This window comes from Nematostella vectensis, chromosome 9 (genome assembly GCF_932526225.1).
Source record: "Nematostella vectensis chromosome 9, jaNemVect1.1, whole genome shotgun sequence".
Lineage (NCBI taxonomy): Eukaryota > Metazoa > Cnidaria > Anthozoa > Actiniaria > Edwardsiidae > Nematostella > Nematostella vectensis.
This window is the reverse complement of record NC_064042.1, coordinates 3,685,517-3,707,312: the sequence shown is the minus strand read 5'-3', so window position 1 is coordinate 3,707,312 and position 21,796 is coordinate 3,685,517. Positions and strand designations below refer to the sequence as shown.

The 21,796-nt window shown below is 38.6% G+C and overlaps 3 protein-coding genes across 18 annotated transcripts in view; 2 read left to right on the top strand and 1 right to left on the bottom strand.

Moving 5' to 3' along the window:
* The window catches only part of LOC5517308 (sortilin-related receptor), a 66,612-nt gene that overhangs the window by 12,648 nt on the left and 32,168 nt on the right, over positions 1-21,796 (bottom strand). The gene's annotated exons all lie outside the window — the stretch shown is intronic.
* LOC5521641 lies at positions 2,767-10,578 on the top strand. Of its 7 annotated transcripts, XM_048732511.1 has the most exons (8): positions 2,777-4,240; positions 4,341-4,632; positions 5,192-7,504; positions 7,588-7,655; positions 7,983-8,123; positions 8,462-8,642; positions 8,941-9,158; positions 9,456-10,578. In XM_048732511.1, the coding sequence occupies exons 4-8, from the start codon at positions 7,603-7,605 to the stop codon at positions 9,613-9,615; spliced, it is 753 nt and encodes a 250-aa protein (XP_048588468.1). In that variant the 5' UTR covers positions 2,777-4,240; positions 4,341-4,632; positions 5,192-7,504; positions 7,588-7,602; the 3' UTR covers positions 9,616-10,578. The 7 variants fall into 7 exon arrangements, with proteins under 7 accessions (XP_048588467.1, XP_048588468.1, XP_048588471.1 ...); XM_048732514.1 differs by lacking the exon at positions 7,588-7,655 and having other exon boundaries at positions 2,778-4,240; XM_048732513.1 differs by lacking the exons at positions 2,777-4,240; positions 4,341-4,632 and having other exon boundaries at positions 5,082-7,504.
* On the top strand, positions 10,534-17,988 carry LOC116604483. 10 transcript variants are annotated; one of them, XM_048732505.1, is made up of 20 exons: positions 10,534-10,751; positions 11,443-11,576; positions 11,704-11,733; positions 12,046-12,087; positions 12,352-12,390; positions 12,523-12,576; positions 12,699-12,710; positions 12,855-12,896; positions 13,039-13,083; positions 13,191-13,238; positions 13,454-13,492; positions 14,027-14,074; positions 14,453-14,577; positions 15,186-15,283; positions 15,457-15,527; positions 16,097-16,186; positions 16,514-16,629; positions 16,987-17,040; positions 17,329-17,386; positions 17,740-17,988. In XM_048732505.1, exons 1-20 carry the CDS (start codon positions 10,534-10,536, stop codon positions 17,826-17,828), a joined length of 1,452 nt encoding a protein of 483 aa, XP_048588462.1. In that variant the 3' UTR covers positions 17,829-17,988. The 10 variants fall into 10 exon arrangements, with proteins under 10 accessions (XP_048588462.1, XP_048588457.1, XP_048588456.1 ...); XM_048732500.1 differs by having other exon boundaries at positions 12,699-12,755; positions 17,743-17,988; XM_048732499.1 differs by having other exon boundaries at positions 12,699-12,755.

Genomic DNA, 21,796 nt, shown 5'->3' with positions numbered 1-21,796 from the left:
GGGGGTAAAATTTGGATTTTTTTTTAGATAATAAACAATGCAACTTATCCACTTCTCCGTATACAAATTTAGTACATAGGTTTGGCTGAAAGTGAATTATAAAGTCAGAGTCTTCATCAACATCCCCATCATCTTTGGAGGGTTAAGTATTTAGAGCAAAATTCTGTCTCTCCGATTTCTTAGCGAAATCAAATCACCAGGATCTGCTAGATTTTTCGAAAAAGTTTGTTCTTAACTGCGCATATTTACTGCACGACAAAGTGGAACTCGTCCTCTACCGTGTCCGGACATAATTGGCATGTCCGTTCATGAACTGTTACACCTCCCCTTCTCTATTTCGAGGTCATGGTCGAGGTAAAAATGGTGGCGCAAAGTATGACGCCTCCCCCCCCCCCCCCCATCCCCCACCCCCCAAGCAAAAAATTAAATAATAATAATGAAATAAAGGGCTTGTAATTTGTATAAGTTGTCTTTGTTGAAATAGCATTCCATAGTCATGTGATGTGGCGACTCAAAAATCACCGGGTTTTTCTAGCTATTTAAGTACCGTAATGACTGGTAAGGACGCCCTACTTCAGATAAGCGCCCCTCTTCGATCTCGCATATTGAAATAAGTTCACCCTTCCCTATGAGCACCCCCCCCCCCCTCCTTTTTATCTATCTCACATTGACATCCACACACCACACGACGGTTCCTTTTTATCCGTTCATCTTCTATGTCCAATGAGCGCCTCTCTCCCTGGCCCAACTGCGTACACGAGCTAGTGATACCCGAATCCGCACAAGTACTGCCTAAGGAGGTCCGGTAGTTTAGTTGGAGAAGCTGATATGGAACACTGGACCTTACGTCAATCACTTGTGTACTACAGGAGGGACTTCTACATACTAGCTTGTAGTACAAGCTAGTATGTTATTTGTTGCAAAAAACATTGATATGTATAGGTAATCTAGTTATCTAAATATAGTTTTCCATACTCATATTTATATTATATTATTCTAAATCAGTGTACTTTTACCTTGAACGTCGAAGATTATTTTTGATCGCTATTGCCTCTCTTGGATCAAGCCACTTGTTGTACCAGAGTAATTAAAACGATAAACCAAAAAGTGAAGCGGACTCTAAAAAGTTTTCGTTGACCGTCGTTGCAGACAAAACCATTTTTATGAAAAAGGTTTTAAATCAACGACGGGAAAAAACTCTCAAAATTTAATAAAATTACATTTTGAAGAAAGCAAAGCACACATTGCGGTTGTGAAAGGAAGAAAAGTAAGCAGGAGATGAACACGTATCGATTCTCGAAAAAGTTCTTCCATTATGTACAGTATGTCGTTTTCTGTTAATATACGCAATTTCTTGTAACGTTTCGTGTTGATACCCCTCCAAAAGTTCTTCTTAATTGTTAGTAAAAGTATTCTTTATCATTGTAGTATAATCAGCCCTTTTTGTTCCCAAATTTTATTTATGCTTATATAAGTTTACTGATTGAAATTAGTTTTTTTTTCTTCTGGGTTAAATGGTAATGGTAATTAATATATATTTACATTAGTATAAAAGTTGTACAACTGGTTCAAAATGGCGGCCAAATCAATATTCATTATTAAATCAGAAATTAAAGCCGAATTGAGTTTGGCTCTATATCCTATCTTGTAAAATTGGTAACTTTAGCAAAAAATGCGCAATTCAAGGTAAAAACTGCACATATCCGCCGGACTAATAGTTAGGTACATTTTGTTTTTCTATCCAAATTTTCTCACGGGCGGTGTCGCGCCCGTGGAGCACCCTCGCGTAAAAGCCGGTTTGCAAAATAAATTAATTTCGGGTCCAAAGTCTTTTCTAATTAAATGTTTTTCTTTTTCAGTTTACACATTTTATAGTGGAGTTTGGGCAAGGGATTAAAAATTAGTCAAATAACTCTCCCTTTTTTCTCTCTCTAGATTCGCGCGCTACTATAAACTTACTTTCAACTGCAATTCTGCCTTCGTATACTCAAATTGAATCTCTTTATTCCTAAAATACACCAAAAACTGGAAATCGACTCTGCCAAATTTCCGTCTTTAATAAGACTTCTTCAGGGCAGACTGAAGAAGGTGAATCGTTACAAGCTTATTTACATCAGAATAGTGGCGCGAGACGCAAAAACATTACAACTGACAAAAACGCGCATTTTCTAGAATAGCGCGCGCTATGGATAAAAAGAATTTACACATCTCTACGTGGGTTCCTACTACAAAAAAAGTCATCACTATTAAGACCCCGCGGGTAGATAGACTTAAGCCGATAAGCCCACTGGCCTTCCCTTTCCCTAAGCTGAGCCTCAGAGTTACACTTATCTATAAGTTGTACCATAACATTATTAAGACCTAAATGATTGTCGCAATGAAAATGTTGATAGATCAGGTCATCCTTAACTCTTTCACTAACCGGTAAACTAGGGTGCTTATTTAACCTACTTTTATGATTATTAAAACGCTTCCTAAAACTATTGATAGTAGACACTACGTATTGCTTGCTACACATAGAGCAAGTAATTAAACAACAAAATCTGAGTTACAGTCCAAGTCAAAATTAATGACATATTTCTTATTAGTAACTGTACTGTGAAACTCCCGCCCTGTCTTAAGAAAGTTACACACCCTACACCTTTTACCGCCACACTTACCACAACCTCTAACCTGAGTACTATCCTCTTTAAGAGAGGAGTGCACCAACATATCCTTTAAACTCCTAGGTTTCCTATAAGCCACCATAGGTACCCTACCAATAGCACCCCTACATCTACTAGAAGATTCTAGAACTGGCTGTAAATTACGAAGAATACCAGGTAAATTAGGTAAAGCTGGATGAAAAGTGACTACAAAAGGTACACGATCATTCTTACCTTTACGCCTGTCTTTCAATGTGTCGTCCCTAGGAATACGTCTAACCCGGTCAACTTCCCTCCCCACAAACCTGCTGTCATAACAGGGGAGGGAAGTTGACCGGGTTAGACGGATAGCATTGAGGGTGTGGTCAACAACAATTCTTACCCCTAAGGACTTGTAACACCTGCACACGATTCCTTAAACCATCACGATAATCAGTTATGTGGATCCAACTTCTTTATTAGTGGAAATATTTCCCTTACATGTTTCTCCCACCTTGAATTATCATTTCTCCCCAAATGGAAGTATCATACAGATAATACGCTACGGAGAAAAGGAGGAACTAGAAAAATCAAGAACATCACCATTGACAATCCTAAGCCAATTGGGGGTAATTGAGGGATACTTTCTACTTCATTGATAAGGCAGAGAGAGGAGCTGCTCTCCACAAAGACCCAAAAAGCAGGGGCGTACGCAGGATTTTAACAAGTTGCAGTCAAAGCATTCAGAAGCTGAATGGGGGCGTGGCCCCTTATCCCGCATCCCCGAGAAGAATTCATAACTCCCGCTTTTGGGTTTAAAATTGGCGTCAATGCGTCAGACTTTTCAGAATATTACACGATCCTCTGTCAACCTCGATCTGAAATAGGACTTCATTCGTCGCGTGGCACTGAACGACATAACAATATGTTTGGAAATCATCTGTAGATTAACATGATTAAGAAAATTATAGTTTTTATCCTCATCATATATATAAAACTACGTGCATAAAAATGAATGAGTAAGCATTTGATTTTTTGCCCTCTTAATGCAAATAAGATCGCCAAATTCTTTTGCAGTCCAGTAACTGCAGGCCTATAGGCTGCGTACGCCCCATATCTCATAGCCAAAAGCACCATTCAGAATTTCGATGTTTTCAAACAAGTCTCATTTAGTTTTCTGGCGAGGTGTTGCCAGGGTAGCACTTTGAGGACTTTTTTTTGGCGTCTTTCACGAGTACAGAACCGGGGTTCGAGCTCGGGCCGCAGTGTCGAGGGGCCAGTGTGATAGCCACCAGCCCACCTGTGCTTCACGATGGTTTGAGTAGTGTCCGTGCGAAACAAAGCCACATCTATTCCGATGACTGCAATCTGTACTCATTGCTTAAAGGATGTCCATCTGACACTCCTTTGTATTGTTTTGCGTTAAAAATGCATGGTATATTTGCAAGATAAATAGCCATTCACAATTGAATAATGATACTTTGACGACAATTTTTTATTGAAAGGACTTCAGTTTATACTTGCTTGAATTAGCCGATGGAAATACTCTACTGCGGGATGTGTGGAATTAACATGGAGCTTAAAGAAAGAGCAACACATATCGATGGTTATCAGTGGTAAGTAATGATAATTTGGTAGGTAATGATAATTTTGCATGATATATCTTCTTTAAGGACGTAGTAGGCGAAATCTCATAACTTCTATTTGTTCTCTTAGGAAATGTCCGCGTTGCCTTATTCGTAGGAGCCTAAGAACCAACAGCTTTTTCGAATTGTTTCCCAAGACGCCCCTTTCGAAGCTCGTTGTTCTCATATATTTCTGGTCGGTGGAAGTTTTACAAGTGCAGGCAAGCACAATGTTAGGTATGACACCTCAAATGGTTGGAAAAGTCTGCAGGGCCTTAAGACTATTGTGCTCGCGGGATGTCGTCGATCGCCCAGTCTATCCGTTCGGCGGCCCGAACCATGTTTGCAAGTGCGACGAAACCGTTATTTCGTTCAAGCGAAAGGTGGGTGAAAAAACTATCCTGTAACTGCTACAAAACGGTATGGTTGGAATTATATGTCTTGTTATTTTTACTTGGCCACACAAGGTGCATATAAATGACATTTAATGGATTCATTCTAAGGTGATTCTACATGACGGAAAAACATGACGTGAGGCTTCAAATAAGCCCACTTCACATCGAATAAGGCGGAGAATTTCTCTGAGTACTTAGTAACTTATAGCAAACAAAATAGCAAGTGCGACTTTTTTTAAATTGATGCGATCTTTTGTAAAGTGTCATTGCAATTTGAGCTTTTCGTTCCTGAACTGATACACAGGGCAATTATGATCAAGGAAAAAATATCTTAAAAAGCCAAAATCTGGTTATGTGCACCTCTGCCTCATCTTATTTGTGTTTTGAAAATCAGTCCGTAATATAAGGAACCTATAGCCATTGTAAGAAATTGTGTCTTTTCTCTCTATCTGGAATTGCGCGTTTTCCAGGTTTTTCCGTCATGTCAGGTGATTCACATGTGATAGAAAAACTAACTATAGAACAATTTGCTTTATTATGTTTATAGTATGGCAGAGGAAGGATATCCCGACAAAGATGGGTGTTTGGTCTGGTGACTACGGCCTTCCAGCCTTGCCGAGGGTATTACACTGTTGTAAACAAGCGAACGAGAGAAGTCTTGGCGCCGATTATTCAGGAAGTCCTTCAGCCAGGAAGTGTTCTCCATTCGGATGACTGGGGGACATACAGGAACATTACTGCTCATGCTCCCAACGTTTCCAGTCACCGGGTGGTGGTCCATAAAGACTATTTCGTCGACCCGGTGACTGGAGTCAACACTCAAGAGATAGAGTCTACGTGGGCAAGAGTGAAAAGAATGGTAAAAAGCAAAAAAGGGATCCCTACAGCTGATCTGCAAAGCCACCTAGACGAAGTGATGTGGAGACAATGGCGAGGAGAAAAATGCCCCTTCGACAACATGGTACTTTTGATTAGTCGGTACTACCGGAATACCACAATTTAAAGCCGATCCCAATATTGAAATACTCCGCCTATAATAACACATTGGGTTAGGCATAGGTTTCAGATAACTACGATCTCTTTTGAATCAATGGCCCTTTGTCAGTATTATATAGTATTCTGATCACGGATTTTTCATTTTGTTTGTAAATTACTAAGTTATTTGGTCTAAAATTCACCGGAAGTGTTGATTTCACATGCCTTTGTAATTGCTCTATTGTAAAAGGTGAACCCTTTATGGGTCGAGACCTATCATTTTTTTTCTTTTTCGCTTCGTACTGATCTAGTATTGTCATTTTACTTATCCGATATTTTTAGCCTAAACTTAAATTTTCTGAATTAAAAAAGACCTTCCACATTTATTTAGAACAGCCAAGCGATGGGTTTGAGTTTAAAATCACATGCAACAGATTACATGCTTGGCACACCGGTAACGAAGCGTAAGTTTATGAGAAATCAACAGTTCCGGTGAATATGAGCGGCGAAGATATCCACCCTTATAAAAGTCAGGTATATTTTCCCATTGGAGTAAATAAAAAACTAGATTCTAAATCTGTATCCGGAGAAAATGAATCGCGCATTCTTATCGACATCAACCAACATACATTTAAGTGTCTCAGGCATTTTCACCTCCCCACTACGTCGGCTTCTTTACATAACGGCTCTAAAGACTCGCGCACCCAGAAGTAGAACAGAATCATTTTCTCTCTAGCTGCATAGCTTACCTGGGTATAATCGAGAAACTATCCTTTGCATAGATAATAACTATTTCTTTAGCGCGCCCGCTTCTTAATTGCCGTTTGTTCCTTATTCGGCTCGCGCGCGATTCGCCGGCCATTGTTCACTACTCTATTGTAAATACAACCCCTCAACCGGCTTTGTTGTGCATTACTTTCAAGAAGAACTCATATTCCATTGTATTACATTAGAGTTCTAATTTTATTTTGAATGAAATAAACGGTCATTTTACCATTACACCATTGCAGTAAAATAATTAAATCACATGAGCGGCGGATCAATACATATATTCCCCTAGGACGTTAACTCAGACGTTATAAAATACAAATGGAAATAGAGATGGAGTACCATCTAACAACGCCATACATTATAGCAAATCGATATACCCATTGTATTTAATTTGCCAAGTAAAATAAAACAAACGTTTCCCAACCGCATTTCTAGGAAAAAAAAAAAAAAACGAGCGGGCAATCCTCGAGAAGCAAGGCGACGCGGGCAGCGTTATGAGACGCGAAAGAGCGAGGCGGCGCGGCGGAACGGCGAGGAGAAAGTGGGGCGGGTAGCTTTTATTTGTATTTCCTGTATTTCCTGTACCATTATTATTGATCTATCCACAATGGACCTCCAAAAGGATTTTTTGACTGGCTCCATATCATAACGCCAACAAAAGCAAATACGAATGGAGTTTTTCACTGACGAAGGCTAAGGGAACGTCTAAAATCGCGAAAAAAGGTTAATTATAGGAGTTTGAAAATTAGCAAATGTTGAAATTTTGAGTCGGCCCTAAAAAAATGACGCCGGCGAGGACGAATATTTGTATTTGTTAACTTGGCCTAGTCGAGTCCATTTGTTAAAAAAACTCGCTAGTAGTTCTTGCTTTGTAATAATAAAAGAATCCAGGCTTCCCGTGAGGAACTCAAGATCACGTGTGCTAGGCTAGGCATGTTGCTGCTCGTGAGTGGTGATAGACGGCTGCGCAGGAGACTAGAGAGGTGACCACTCCAGCACACTCCTAAATTTCCGCTAGGTTTGTCTTGATCTGAAACTGGAACGGAAGTCGGTGATCCCTCATATATAGTTTGTATAGAGTCTACTTCCCTAGTCAGCGTTGTTACAGCATTGGGTAAAAAAGATCTCAACAAAGCGTTTGGATAGAATATAGTATAGTATTGCATACAACTTCTATCTGTGATATTCTCTATTCAGCACGTAGCAATTAAAATGCAAGAAAACGTTGGAGCGACTAATGCCAGTGTGTTCGGCTCAAAAAACAGGTAAGTCATCGTCTAACGTTTGAAAAACGTTTCCGTTCTCTAGCGGTAAATACACTCTTTTTATCTAACACGCTTAGAAAATTCCGAGGCTCAGAAACTAGGAAAATCTTTTCTTATCAGAGTGAATCGTTCTAAGATGCAGAATTTATTGTGTCTATAATACTTAATTGGTATTATGCTTCACCCATATATACACATTGTGTTTTTTAAGGCTCTGCCACAACTGAAAATAGATTTAAAGGTGAAGAGTGCACGGCGGTTGTCGGTTGTGCGGGCAACAATGACGCACATAAAAATTATACCTGTATCCTTGTTTTATTTTTAAAGGGGAAGCCCTGCTGAGGAGTCATGTTCTGACTGCATGGAGATTGTGGGAAGCCTAAAAGACCACAAGGCAATATGCTGTGGAAGGATGGTGGAATGCCCTTTTCCACCCCCTGGATCCAAGGCCAGCCACAAAGTGAAATTGTGAGTCACTAAGTACTGTAAAACCTAATAGTAGAACTCCGCATTTTTGAACGCGTGCTCTATCCTTTTTTTCCTTGGGATACTATGTGACCATATTTTACCTGATATATCAATATATCAATAAAATAATTTGAATCATGTTTTCAGAAGTTTCGGCAAATGCTACCTTTATCTTTTTTTCAACTGTTTATGTTGGTAATTATCTACTGCTAAAGGTAGAAACAAAGATTGTGCATTATAAATTAAAGGAATCGTAGATGCTTTTATTTTACAGTTTATCTTTGTGGAAGATTAATATAATTACTTGATGTTATCTTATTTATTTTCAAATTTTACAGAATAGATGTGAGCAGACATATGAAGATTTGCCCGTCAAGAGCAATTGAATGTCCCATTGCCGGGTGTCGGTTTATTGGAAATGAGAGCGAGATGGCGGAGCATAATTTTACAGCGGCTGATAGCCACCTCAAACTTCTGCAAAAAGAATGCAGAACGCTCCGAAAAGCAGCGTTAGTAAAGGTTTGTAAGAATTGTAGTTTCCCAGCTGCTATGGCAGTAGTGTAGTCCTTCGCGTAAGGCTCACACGTGCCCGACACAAAGGACAGCTGCGCAGGAGACTAGTAGCAGTATAAAACCGGTCTCCCGACTAGGAAAATTGAAAAAAAGAAAGAAAGCACAAGAGTCAGCTTTTTGGCTGGTTTTCGAAAGTGATTATTGTCTCAGCTTGCCAATTTGGGAAAGGGGGTTTTAGAACTAGTAATTGTGGTTTAGGAAATAGTTGCTACCATAATTTACTGTTCTTATTTTACTACTTTAGTTTGAGGAGCTAGACAAAAACTACAAGAAAGTAGAGGAAGAGAGGTGGTCTCTGGAATGGAAAATAAAAAAGGAGCGTTTGGCGGCAGATAACCCCATATTGTTCAGCCCCGCCATAGAAAGAGAAAACAGCCAAGTGTGGAGGGCTTTCCTGACTGTGAAGGGTGCTATTGGCCTTCAGCTGGTCAAAGCCCCATCTCCGGTTGTCGCTAAACTTGCGTAAGTAACGATTGATATTCCCAATTCCCAAGTTATGTCTGAAATTTTAAAATATACGAGTATAACCATTGAATGTACAACAACCACCTCGCATTGTGTGTTACACTTTTACATGCTTGTTGTCTTTACACGATATTCCCACAGTTTGCCGGGGAATGCATTTTTGTAGAGGTGGCTTATAAGTGGAAGCGCATCATTGTGGTCCTGTTTATATCACCGGGGAGGGGGGTCTCCAAATGGCTACATTACTTTATCAAAATGCTGCTATTTCACTAATGCAATCTATCAATCCCGCAGGATACGGAATGGGGACATAAACATGAACATCGAGGAGGAGTTCGTAGCGCCTGGCACCCTACTTGGCGTGAGGGCTGAAGCCTTTGAGAAATTAAATTTCAGTTCTGGAAGAGTTATGTTTACGTTTGGAATTATTACTTATGACTTCATTAGTAACTAACGTTTTTTTTGAAAATTAATAACTTGTCGCATAAGTGTTATAGTGTTATAAAAATAAATATCAAAATTTTAAACCTGTTTTGTTTCTTCTGCGTAGGCTCTATTTCCACCCGTCGCTAAGTCTCGTTTTGTCTGCGGGTCCACAGAAATGAAAGCTAGAACCTACTTGCACTACCCCTAGCCTGCGTAGCGGTTCAAGGGAGAGAGACGGGGGGAGGGGGGCTTAGAGAAGAAAAAGCGAGCGCCTCTACCTCTCCCCTTCCCTTGAGCCGCCACTACCTAACTACCCCGGGTTGAAAATCTAAAATTAATTAAAAAAGGTGGTGATCGTCGGCAAAATATATTTTAACACTTAGGAAAAGCACTACTAGCCTGCATGCAGCCGGAAATAGTTCTATTATTACCGTAATAACGGAACTATTTCCGGCTGGACGCAGGCTAAAGCACTACTAGCATCAACATGTTTTGCAGCTTAATTTTAAGTACAAAAGCGCCGATCGAGTCGATGGAATAGGAAGGTGTCTTAGGCTGCTAGCATGGCTCTCGTCTGACCACGGAACGCCTAGTGTGTCCGAAATCAGTATTTAGAACTACAACCGGGCTATGGGATTACAAGACGCCCCCCCTCGGGCTATCGACATTCCTTTCAATCTTCATACAAAGGAGTACCGAATTTCCCCTTCCTACATAACGCCCTTGGTTCCCGAATATGCTTCCTACGCCTAGCCTGCGTGCATCCGGGTTGGAAGTTTTTACTCTGTAACAGAGTAAAAACTATGATACCGGATGCACGCAAGCTACGCCGGCTTATTGGTCCTGTTGACCGAGTCTCATATTACACGTCACATGTTATGTCCGCTTAAGCACGGTTCGGAAGGTTCTTGATCAGTGTGCGAGTTTTTACGTGGAAGACGAAGCTATGAGAAAAGCAAAGTGTACCTCACTGAGAACGATCTTTTTGTCCGAAAAAGACCTAAATTTTGATTGCGTGCCCAGAGGGAGCAGGCTGAAACAGGCGGAGCGAGAGGGGAGAGTCCAAACCTTAGACCTGGCCACCAATCACTCCAGCGAGGATGTCCTAAGCATCCTAAAATCAAAATTTCCGACGCTACGTAATGAACTGGAGTTGCCAAAGAGGTAAGTGTCTTTGCAAGTACACGTATTGCCTTTCTTATCCCAGTATTGATGTCATATAATTCGCCCCTGGCCTAAGTTACAATCCGTTACAATGCGGTGAAGCCATTTCAAGGGACAAGTTATTTGTTGCGTAACGAATTCCTCTTTGTCGTTTTCACCGGGTAAACTCCAAGTGTAAGAAACAAAACTTTATTTCTGTGAATTAGAAGTTTCGTGTACCAAATAGTTAACGACGGAAAATTTAAACCATATTAAAATGGTTATATTTCAAATGCGCTTCTTGTGGTAAAATGATAGCCAGAACATGTATTACACATGTCACCGGATTTCCGGTGCTATTAAGCCCACTCTATTACAGTAAAAACCCATTTATATAAGACCAGGGAACTATTCCCTGATAAGGCCAAGCTCACTCCCGCGTAGTTTTTGCGACAGCAGCTTTAAAAACATATATATTTTTAACTAAAAGCCCTTTTCACATTCTATAGACATCTGCTTTCTATAAGTGAAGAAACACTCGCTTTGTATTCGGCATAAAAGGTGGTCAAAGGGCGCCTATTGGGTGGGGTCGCTTATTTGAACGCGTGCGCGTATACGAATCATCGAAAGTGGCGATTAATTTGGGACCACTGATTGGAAAGCTGGTTTATAGATGTATATTGCTTTTGAACGCTTTTGTCATTCATTCCAGACTTCAGTTCCTTCAGCCAGGGGCACAAGGCAACAACGGCTGGAATGTTGCCTTTTACGGGGTCCCTACTGGCCAGGAAATTTACCATGCGTTTAATCGAACGAAAAGGATGTATTTCTGTCTAAGGACAAAAGGTAAGAGAAGAGCTTAAAAAACTAAGTGCTAAAAAACTTTATTGCATAAGTAAGTCTACATGATTCATTGCAGCATTTAGAAAACAAATCAAATTTCATGTATCAATTTGTATCATTTTGCGAGCAGATTTAAGCAGCAGCACCACCCCAACACCAGGTAAGGCCCCCTTTGTCAGTTATCTAAACTTATTTTCTCTAAACTCAATAAGTGCTATCATTAATAAAGAATATAATTGAATAACAGGGGCGACCAAGAAGTCATCCCCAAGGGGGAGGGCCATAATTTTTAGACCCCATTTTTGGGGAGGGTAGATATTTTCGAACCCCAAAAAATTCAACTTAGAAGCCCTCCACACCTCCCACCCCCCAAATAAATATTGACCCTTCCCTAAGAAACAAAGAATAGAAGGGGGGTGCTGCTGGAGTCTATAATTCTATTATTATTCACTTTTCAAACTGTTTTATGTAGCCACAAGTGATGAAGGTGACGACAGCGATGAATATAATCAACGTGAGTTTGCATTATTTAATCGGGCAACCACATTTTGAACATGAAAATAAAGAAAATGAATTTCTTATTCTCTATTATTTCAATCTTTGACACTTTCACCTATATATATATAACAGCTCCTGTAAAGTTGAGCACTATTTTGGCTCCCAGTGAAAGACTTCAAATGGAGTATATATATATACCATCATTTAGCTTAAAGCACACCTACTTCTTCTATAAAAAACACTAGTTATGGTAAATAAAAAAGTTTTTTTTATGTTCTAGCACTAAGCACTCAAATAAAGAAAAAAGAGTCCTCTAAAGGTGAATATGATCTACAACAATTTATGATGACAACACATTTTGATTCTTAATCATCTATAAAGTACTAGACTATTACATTTTTCTTTTCAAGTAGTTCCTCTTATAATAAAATTAAAAAAGTTTTTTCTATAGTCCTTAGTATAAACCCTCCTGGAAAAGGCAAGAAACCTGACAAGCCCTCTAAAGGTGAATATAATAAACATCTTGTTATCTACAAAACCCACCATATTATTCCCTTATTATACATATATAAAGATTTAGCTATTCAATGCTTTTTTAAAATATAATTGTTATTCTTGTTTTTATAGTCCACCTCAGAGGTAGTCCATCTTCATCCCCTTCTAGTGGGGATGACCTTGTACCTGGTAGGACCTGTTATAGCCTATATTTTTCCCCTAATGCTGGTTTCCATTAAAAAATGTTGAATAAGAAAACAAAATCATAACCATTTCTAATTTGCATAGTTCTTGAATACAAGGAAGTCAAAGAGAAGAGCGAGTTGAATGGTAAGCAAGGGCACATTTATTGATTTCTTTCTTTAGTTAATTCCTTTTATCCTAGAATTTCTCTGTATTATAGGAATCCACTACAGTGCAGATACAATGGAGATTTTAATGATGATAAAACAATTTTTTTTTTATCTTCTAGCCCTTAGCAACCCTGGAAAGGGAAAATCAACGGATCCCTCTAAAGGTAAATATGAATATATCTTATTATCTACAAAACCCAAGTAAATTCTAAATTATACATAAAGATTAAGCCATATGTAAGTTTTCTTTTTAATTATTGTTTGATTGTAGTCCATGACAGAGATCCATCACCCTCCTCCAGCGATGAATATAATCAACGTGAGTTTGCATTATTTAATCGGACAACCACATTTTAAACATGAAAATAAAAAAAATGAATTTTTTCCCTATTTTTTCTATCTTTGACACTTTCTTATATATATATTCTAACAACTTTTGGTCATAGTATTGATTTCTATTGGCTTTTTCACTTTCTACATTTCAATCGACGGCACGAGTTATGATAAATAAAAAAGTTTTTTTCTATGTTCTAGCCCTCAGCACTCCCATAAAGAAAACAGCGTCCTCAAAAGGTGAATATGATTCACAACAATTTATGATGACAACACAATTTGAGTCTTAATCATCTATTGAATACTAGTAGTTCCTATTATATAAAAAAAAAATGAATATGTCTTATTATCTACAAAACCCAACAAAATTTCAAATTATACATAGAGATTTAGCCATATGCAAGTTTTCTTTTTAATTATTATTTTTGTTTGATTTGTAGTCCATTAGACAGGGTTCCCATGACAGAGGTCCATGGAATCACCATTATTAATTTGCATCATAAATGTATTACAAATCATGAAATAGTATTTTCATTGCACATCTTTCTCTTTTGTCATCTCACTTTTCCTATAATATCTCTGTATCATAAGAAATTATTTAAGTGCAGATATTCAGTGCAGATACTGCTGGGGTGGTGGTCCTCTTATTGTTATAAAATAAGCGTTATACTGTGGAGATCCTAATTATTATAAAATAACTGTTTCCTATGTTCTTCTTAGCAAGTGGATATGGAGAATGCCCCCATTGACAATTAGTTGTATTTTTTTTTTCAGGAGAATTCTTAAAGGAAATAAATTTGCACTCAAGTTTTGGAGTTGTTGGTAAGAATTCAAATCAAACGCATGCTAATAAAACCAGGGGAAAATCAATACATGGTTTGCTTTAAGTTTTATTTTGTGCAACTCTCTGAAAAGAGAGTAGTTTTTGCATAGTTTAATTAATCAGCTAATATGAGAGAAACAGAGGAACAGAGGAAAGTAAGGAAAAAGAGCTGCCATATTATTATACAATCATTTTACTATAGAGATCCATAATTAATTATACTGTATTAATTTTTAATTTAATTGCAATAGTTTAATTGCTTTATGAAGGCCACTTGTGTGTTTGAAATAGTATACCATTTATGTTATAGCTTCAATACAAATTTCTCATTATACATATTGTTGGAATTGTAATAGGCAATGGTTCTTTTTATTTAGTTGGAACAGTAAGGGAGGATGAGTATGAGTTTGGTTTTCTGAACCAAAGCATCACAAAGGGCCAGATGTGGTATCACACACAGGCACTTGGGGACCTGTGTGTGGTACTCGAAAATTACCTTCAGGTACAGTAAAATAAATCTGTGTTTGAGAACCTAGATTTTCTCCTTTTGGGCAAAAGAGGTTCTTTTATTTTGGGGTACTTTAAATTAAGGCATACCGAGTTGCAACACTAGGATCCATAAACTACAGAAGTATGTATAGATACAAAGCCACCTTGCTATTATAGAGATATCCTACTGTATGTATCTGCAATCTCATCGTTATGGAAGAGCAAAATGTTTAACATATTTATATTTTAAAGCCTCATAATTTCTTTCCTTTTCTCACACACTGTGTGGATATTTTTTTGTTGTGTTATCATTAATAATTTGAAGCTCATTTTACAAATGGACTCATTCTTCAAGTTTTGATTGGTCCGGTATCCTGACCACACGAGATCCAATAAAAAACCTCTTGACTTGCTAAAACAAAATTCGCGGGTAAGCTCACGGAACGAAATGGCTGTACGGTCGGTTTTCGCCTGAGTCGTCACATTTAGGGTAATAACTTGCCATATTACTGTTTATGTTAGTTTCATCATCATTTTCTTGCACATATTCTTGTATATAAAACATCTACAGTATTAAAGTTTTCCCAAAATTGTGTAACAATGGAATGATGCTTTGTTTAGGCATGTATACAAGCCAAGTACTCTGGCAGATCATTGCTTATCTGCTCAGGGGTTGAACCAGATGAGCCAGCCAACTACATGCTGGCAAGTTTCTTCAGGTAAACACTATAGTCATGGATAAAATGTCAGCAATCATTAAAATTGAGTTAAACCCCAACAATGTTGTTTAGCATTACTACAAATCTTTACTCTGTTTGCTTCTCAGCCTCTTGACCCATGTTGTTCAAAATGTTTTTATTCAAATCTAATACTGTTGGCTATGTTTTATTAGGGATGTCGAAGACTTGGAGGTCAAACCTCTGCTATGTGTGTGTTTCGAAGGCACAGATGATGAGAGGGCAGGTATAGTATTTTTAATGATGCAACTGTATCTTAATGAATATTATTGGGGGGGCTGTTAAAATGTTAAAGGAGAAAGCATTTTCTTAACAGTAAAAAAGCTTAAAGTTATTAGTGAGGTTTGTCAATCTGTGCCACGAGGCTTCCTTCCTATTGAAATCTAAGCTATGTTTTCAACATGTTTTGGTGCTGGATTGAGTATGGATTATTCTGAGTTTTATGTACTCAAAGTTTGGCAATCGAGTCTCCATGCCTTTCCAAACTTGATTTAGTTTTAACATATAAATTTCCCCATACTGTAACATTTCTTTATTAACCACTGACAGATAGCAGCCCTTACTGCCTGTGCCTAAAGAAGGATGCAGTAAATCTGCATCGCATGTAACAGTAAAAGTCCTACTTAACTGGAAAATGTCTTATACTGTATTATCATGAATTAGTGTAAATAAAATGCAGCTCTGGAAAGCTCTAGCACCTTTTGCTTTTGCCTCCTCTTTTAAACATTCACAAGAGCCACTATGTTCCAAAACACACTAAGGGTTTAGTCATTCCCTCTTGTAACATTTTTTTAGTATCCAGAAATCATGGCCATGGGAGGGAACCAATACTGTTGGTGTTGCGTGCTATTGGTTCCAACCTAGGAGTTGTTGCCCGTGCAGAAGGTTGGTACTTAAAAGATTATCATTCAGAGTTGCATTATTGCTGTGCACTATTGGCAGCAAAATTGCTCCCACCCAAGCCTCAAATAATGGCCCCCTTAGTAAGGGGAGATGTAGGGACGATGTTGTTTACTCTGTTTACTGTTCCAAGTTGTTTTGACGTCAATTTGATGTTACTCAAAAATTTAAAGACATATTTGCACTGTAAAATGTACTGTATAACTGAATGGCTTTTGAAAACAAGGTGCACATCACATCCAATAATTCAAATATTTAATTTTCTTCTATTTTATTGATGGCCCATTAACATCACAATTTATTCTTTAATAGATGTCAATCTCAGCACTTTTGATGGAAGGGTCATCCTCAAAGCCCTAAGCATAAAGGAAAAAAAGGAAAAAAAAAAGAGAAGGAATAAAGACAACAAGAAAACTGTTGATCACAAGGTGGGTAGGAGATGGAATTTTATTTTCAATGTGTTTGTAAGCCTATGCTGAAGCTCAACCTCACACACTATGCTGATGATATAATCTTTTTGCAGATGTTGTGCCATTAGCCTATAAATAACAACGAAAAATTAAGGTCGTAAAAAAATTCAGGCAAAAAACTTCACACAATATTGTTAATTGTTCCATTTCCATTTTTGTTACACTTTACTGTAATTTTGGTCCAGCTAAAGAACGGAAATAACTTGTTTCTTCGGACTCTTTTTTATAGAGGTTCAAGGTTCCAACTGAATCATCATTTCTAACTTAGCTTATTTTATTAATAATTGTTTTTGGGCTTATTTTTTGCCTCTCTAGACTGGCTATGATCCTGACATGGATTCTAAATCAGATACGGGCGAAGAGCATGAGGTAAAGTGAATATATGACCAAAAAATTGAATGAAAAAGATTTTTAAGAATAAGGACGTATTTACTTTTGTCTCATGATCTACATTTTACAAATATTTTTTTTTCTATATATGCTTGTACTTTGTTTCTAGATGTTGGTTATTATTATTGTTTTCCCTATTTAATCAATTATGAGGCTTTAAATAATTGTCTACCAACCTCAGTTATTTTTTAACAAATGGTGAATAGGATCTGGGGGAATACCAGTTTATACTTTTCTAAGTACTAACAGTTTGTTTGTATTGAATAGGTTCACTTCAAAAGTGAATTGTTGCAGACTTTCATAGGGGGCAATGACACCACAATAGGTAAGTCGATAGACAGACCACATGGAAACATGGAAGCAGTTTATTCATTGCACTTATTTTTCAAGAATTTGTTTAAGCCTTAAGGATTATTCTTGCAGTTTACAAGTGCCTGCACTATTCATAGTGGAAAACAATTATCCGTACTACAATATTGGTCTGAGCCCAGGCTATCTTTATAAGTTGAAAACAATTACATCAATTGTATCTGTACATGATATTCAGTTTACTATACAGTACAGCAGATTTGCAAACACACAAACTTGATCGATTACAAGTTTTTGGACAATAGTAATTGTATGGGAAAAACAATATGATTGAATAAACATAAGCTAAAGAAACATTTTCTCTTTTAGAAGAAAACAACAAGCAACTCATGAAAAGAAAAGCTAGGGGCAAAGCAAGCAGAAAAGCAAAGAAGTTCAACAAGGGGAAAGATATTTAGTAGTTGACACCAAAATTGGCAGTAGATCAGTAATTATAAATGAGTAGTTTAGTTAGATACTCAAGACCTCATCATCATTTTAGTTGCACTTGTACCAAAGCTATTGAACCAAAGCTATTGAGTTTTTTTCACAATAGAAAATATAGGACAAAAATGAAAATACATGAACATCAAATTATTTCAAAGCGATCTGAACAGGACAGTCCTGCTGGCTGTCTCAGATGCTGGGTTCTTTATATAGGATTAGCCTATACCTGGACAGGGCTTTGGTTTTAGTCCAAATTTCCTATTGATGCCGGTTAATTTTTGCCATAGTCCTGCTGGCTGTCTCAGACGCTGGACTCCTTATATAGGATTAGCCTATATCTGGACAGGGCTTTGGTTTTAGTCCAAATTTCCTATTTATGCCGGTTAATTTTTGCCATAGTCCTGCTGGCTGTCTCAGACGCTGGACTCCTTATATAGGATTAGCCTATATCTGGACAGGGCTTTGGTTTTAGTCCAAATTTCCTATTTATGCCGGTTAATTTTTGCCATAGTCCTGCTGGCTGTCTCAGACGCTGGACTCCTTATATAGGATTATCCTATATCTGGACAGGGCTTTGGTTTTAGTCCAAATTTCCTATTGATGCCGGTTAATTTTTGCCATAGTCCTGCTGGCTGTCTCAGACGCTGGACTCCTTATATAGGATTAGCCTATATCTGGACAGGGCTTTGGTTTTAGTCCAATTTTCCTATTGATGCCGGTTAATTTTTGCCATAGTCCTGCTGGCTGTCTCAGACGCTGGACTCCTTATATAGGATTAGCCTATATCTGGACAGGGCTTTGGTTTTAGTTCAAATTTTCTATTGATGCCGGTTAATTTTTGCCATAGTCCTGCTGGCTGTCTCAGACGCTGGACTCCTTATATAGGATTAGCCTATATCTGGACAGGGCTTTGGTTTTAGTCCAAATTTCCTATTGGGGCCGGTTAATTTTTGCCATAGTCCTGCTGGCTGTCTCAGACGCTGGACTCCTTATATAGGATTAGCCTATATCTAGACAGGGCTTTGGTTTTAGTCCAAATTTCCTATTGATGCCGGTTAATTTTTGCCATAGTCCTGCTGGCTGTCTCAGACGCTGGACTCCTTATATAGGATTAGCCTATATCTGGACAGGGCTTTGGTTTTAGTCCAAATTTCCTATTGGGGCCGGTTAATTTTTGCCATAGTCCTGCTGGCTGTCTCAGACGCTGGACTCCTTATATAGGATTAGCCTATATCTAGACAGGGCTTTGGTTTTAGTCCAAATTTCCTATTGGGGCCGGTTAATTTTTGCCATAGTCCTGCTGGCTGTCTCAGACGCTGGACTCCTTATATAGGATAAGCCTATATCTGGACAGGGCTTTGGTTTTAGTTCAAATTTTCTATTTTTTTGATTTTTGCCATAGTCCTGCTGGCTGTCTCAGACGCTGGACTCCTTATATAGGATTAGCCTATATCTGGACAGGGCTTTGGTTTTAGTCCAAATTTCCTATTGGGGCCATTTAATTTTTGCCATAGTCCTGCTGGCTGTCTCAGATGCTGGACTCCTTATATAGGATTAGCCTATATCTGGACAGGGCTTTGGTTTTAGTCCAAATTTCCTATTGATGCCGGTTAATTTTTGCCATAGTCCTGCTGGCTGTCTCAGACGCTGGACTCCTTATATAGGATTAGCCTATATCTGGACAGGGCTTTGGTTTTAGTCCAAATTTCCTATTGATGCCGGTTAATTTTTGCCATAGTCCTGCTGGCTGTCTCAGACGCTGGACTCCTTATATAGGATTAGCCTATATCTGGACAGGGCTTTGGTTTTAGTTCAAATTTTCTATTTTTTTAATTTTTGCCATAGTCCTGCTGGCTGTCTCAGACGCTGGACTCCTTATATAGGATTAGCCTATATCTGGACAGGGCTTTGGTTTTAGTTCAAATTTTCTATTTTTTTAATTTTTGCCATAGTCCTGCTGGCTGTCTCAGACGCTGGACTCCTTATATAGGATTAGCCTATATCTGGACAGGGCTTTGGTTTTAGTCCAAATTTCCTATTGGGGCCGGTTAATTTTTGCCATAGTCCTGCTGGCTGTCTCAGACGCTGGACTCCTTATATAGGATAAGCCTATATCTGGACAGGGCTTTGGTTTTAGTTCAAATTTTCTATTTTTTTGATTTTTGCCATAGTCCTGCTGGCTGTCTCAGACGCTGGACTCCTTATATAGGATTAGCCTATATCTGGACAGGGCTTTGGTTTTAGTCCAAATTTCCTATTGGGGCCGGTTAATTTTTGCCATAGTCCTGCTGGCTGTCTCAGACGCTGGACTCCTTATATAGGATTAGCCTATATCTGGACAGGGCTTTGGTTTTAGTCCAAATTTCCTATTGATGCCGGTTAATTTTTGCCATAGTCCTGCTGGCTGTCTCAGACGCTGGACTCCTTATATAGGATTAGCCTATATCTGGACAGGGCTTTGGTTTTAGTTCAAATTTTCTATTTTTTTAATTTTTGCCATAGTCCTGCTGGCTGTCTCAGACGCTGGACTCCTTATATAGGATTAGCCTATATCTGGACAGGGCTTTGGTTTTAGTCCAAATTTCCTATTGGGGCCGGTTAATTTTTGCCATAGTCCTGCTGGCTGTCTCAGACGCTGGACTCCTTATATAGGATTAGCCTATATCTGGACAGGGCTTTGGTTTTAGTTCAAATTTTCTATTGATGCCGGTTAATTTTTGCCATAGTCCTGCTGGCTGTCTCAGACGCTGGACTCCTTATATAGGATTAGCCTATATCTGGACAGGGCTTTGGTTTTAGTCCAAATTTCCTATTGGGGCCGGTTAATTTTTGCCATAGTCCTGCTGGCTGTCTCAGACGCTGGACTCCTTATATAGGATTAGCCTATATCTGGACAGGGCTTTGGTTTTAGTCCAAATTTCCTATTGATGCCGGTTAATTTTTGCCATAGTCCTGCTGGCTGTCTCAGACGCTGGACTCCTTATATAGGATTAGCCTATATCTGGACAGGGCTTTGGTTTTAGTTCAAATTTTCTATTTTTTTAATTTTTGCCATAGTCCTGCTGGCTGTCTCAGACGCTGGACTCCTTATATAGGATTAGCCTATATCTGGACAGGGCTTTGGTTTTAGTCCAAATTTCCTATTGGGGCCGGTTAATTTTTGCCATAGTCCTGCTGGCTGTCTCAGACGCTGGACTCCTTATATAGGATTAGCCTATATCTGGACAGGGCTTTGGTTTTAGTTCAAATTTTCTATTGATGCCGGTTAATTTTTGCCATAGTCCTGCTGGCTGTCTCAGACGCTGGACTCCTTATATAGGATTAGCCTATATCTGGACAGGGCTTTGGTTTTAGTCCAAATTTCCTATTGGGGCCGGTTAATTTTTGCCATAGTCCTGCTGGCTGTCTCAGACGCTGGACTCCTTATATAGGATTAGCCTATATCTGGACAGGGCTTTGGTTTTAGTCCAAATTTCCTATTGATGCCGGTTAATTTTTGCCATAGTCCTGCTGGCTGTCTCAGACGCTGGACTCCTTATATAGGATTAGCCTATATCTGGACAGGGCTTTGGTTTTAGTTCAAATTTTCTATTTTTTTAATTTTTGCCATAGTCCTGCTGGCTGTCTCAGACGCTGGACTCCTTATATAGGATTAGCCTATATCTGGACAGGGCTTTGGTTTTAGTTCAAATTTTCTATTTTTTTAATTTTTGCCATAGTCCTGCTGGCTGTCTCAGACGCTGGACTCCTTATATAGGATTAGCCTATATCTGGACAGGGCTTTGGTTTTAGTCCAAATTTCCTATTGGGGCCGGTTAATTTTTGCCATAGTCCTGCTGGCTGTCTCAGACGCTGGACTCCTTATATAGGATAAGCCTATATCTGGACAGGGCTTTGGTTTTAGTTCAAATTTTCTATTTTTTTGATTTTTGCCATAGTC

Bases quoted from the DNA above. Each gene is read 5' to 3' on its own strand.
- LOC5521641 (XM_048732510.1), top strand. From the start codon at position 4,161: ATGGAAATACTCTACTGCGGGATGTGTGGAATTAACATGGAGCTTAAA. The intron at 4,241-4,340 runs GTAAGTAATGAT...TTGTTCTCTTAG, and splicing joins CATATCGATGGTTATCAGTG to GAAATGTCCGCGTTGCCTTA. The intron at 4,633-5,191 runs GTGGGTGAAAAA...TTATGTTTATAG, and splicing joins TTATTTCGTTCAAGCGAAAG to TATGGCAGAGGAAGGATATC.
- LOC116604483 (XM_048732499.1), top strand. From the start codon at position 10,534: ATGAGAAAAGCAAAGTGTACCTCACTGAGAACGATCTTTTTGTCCGAA. The intron at 15,284-15,456 runs GTAAACACTATA...ATGTTTTATTAG, and splicing joins ATGCTGGCAAGTTTCTTCAG to GGATGTCGAAGACTTGGAGG. The intron at 15,528-16,096 runs GTATAGTATTTT...ACATTTTTTTAG, and splicing joins CACAGATGATGAGAGGGCAG to TATCCAGAAATCATGGCCAT.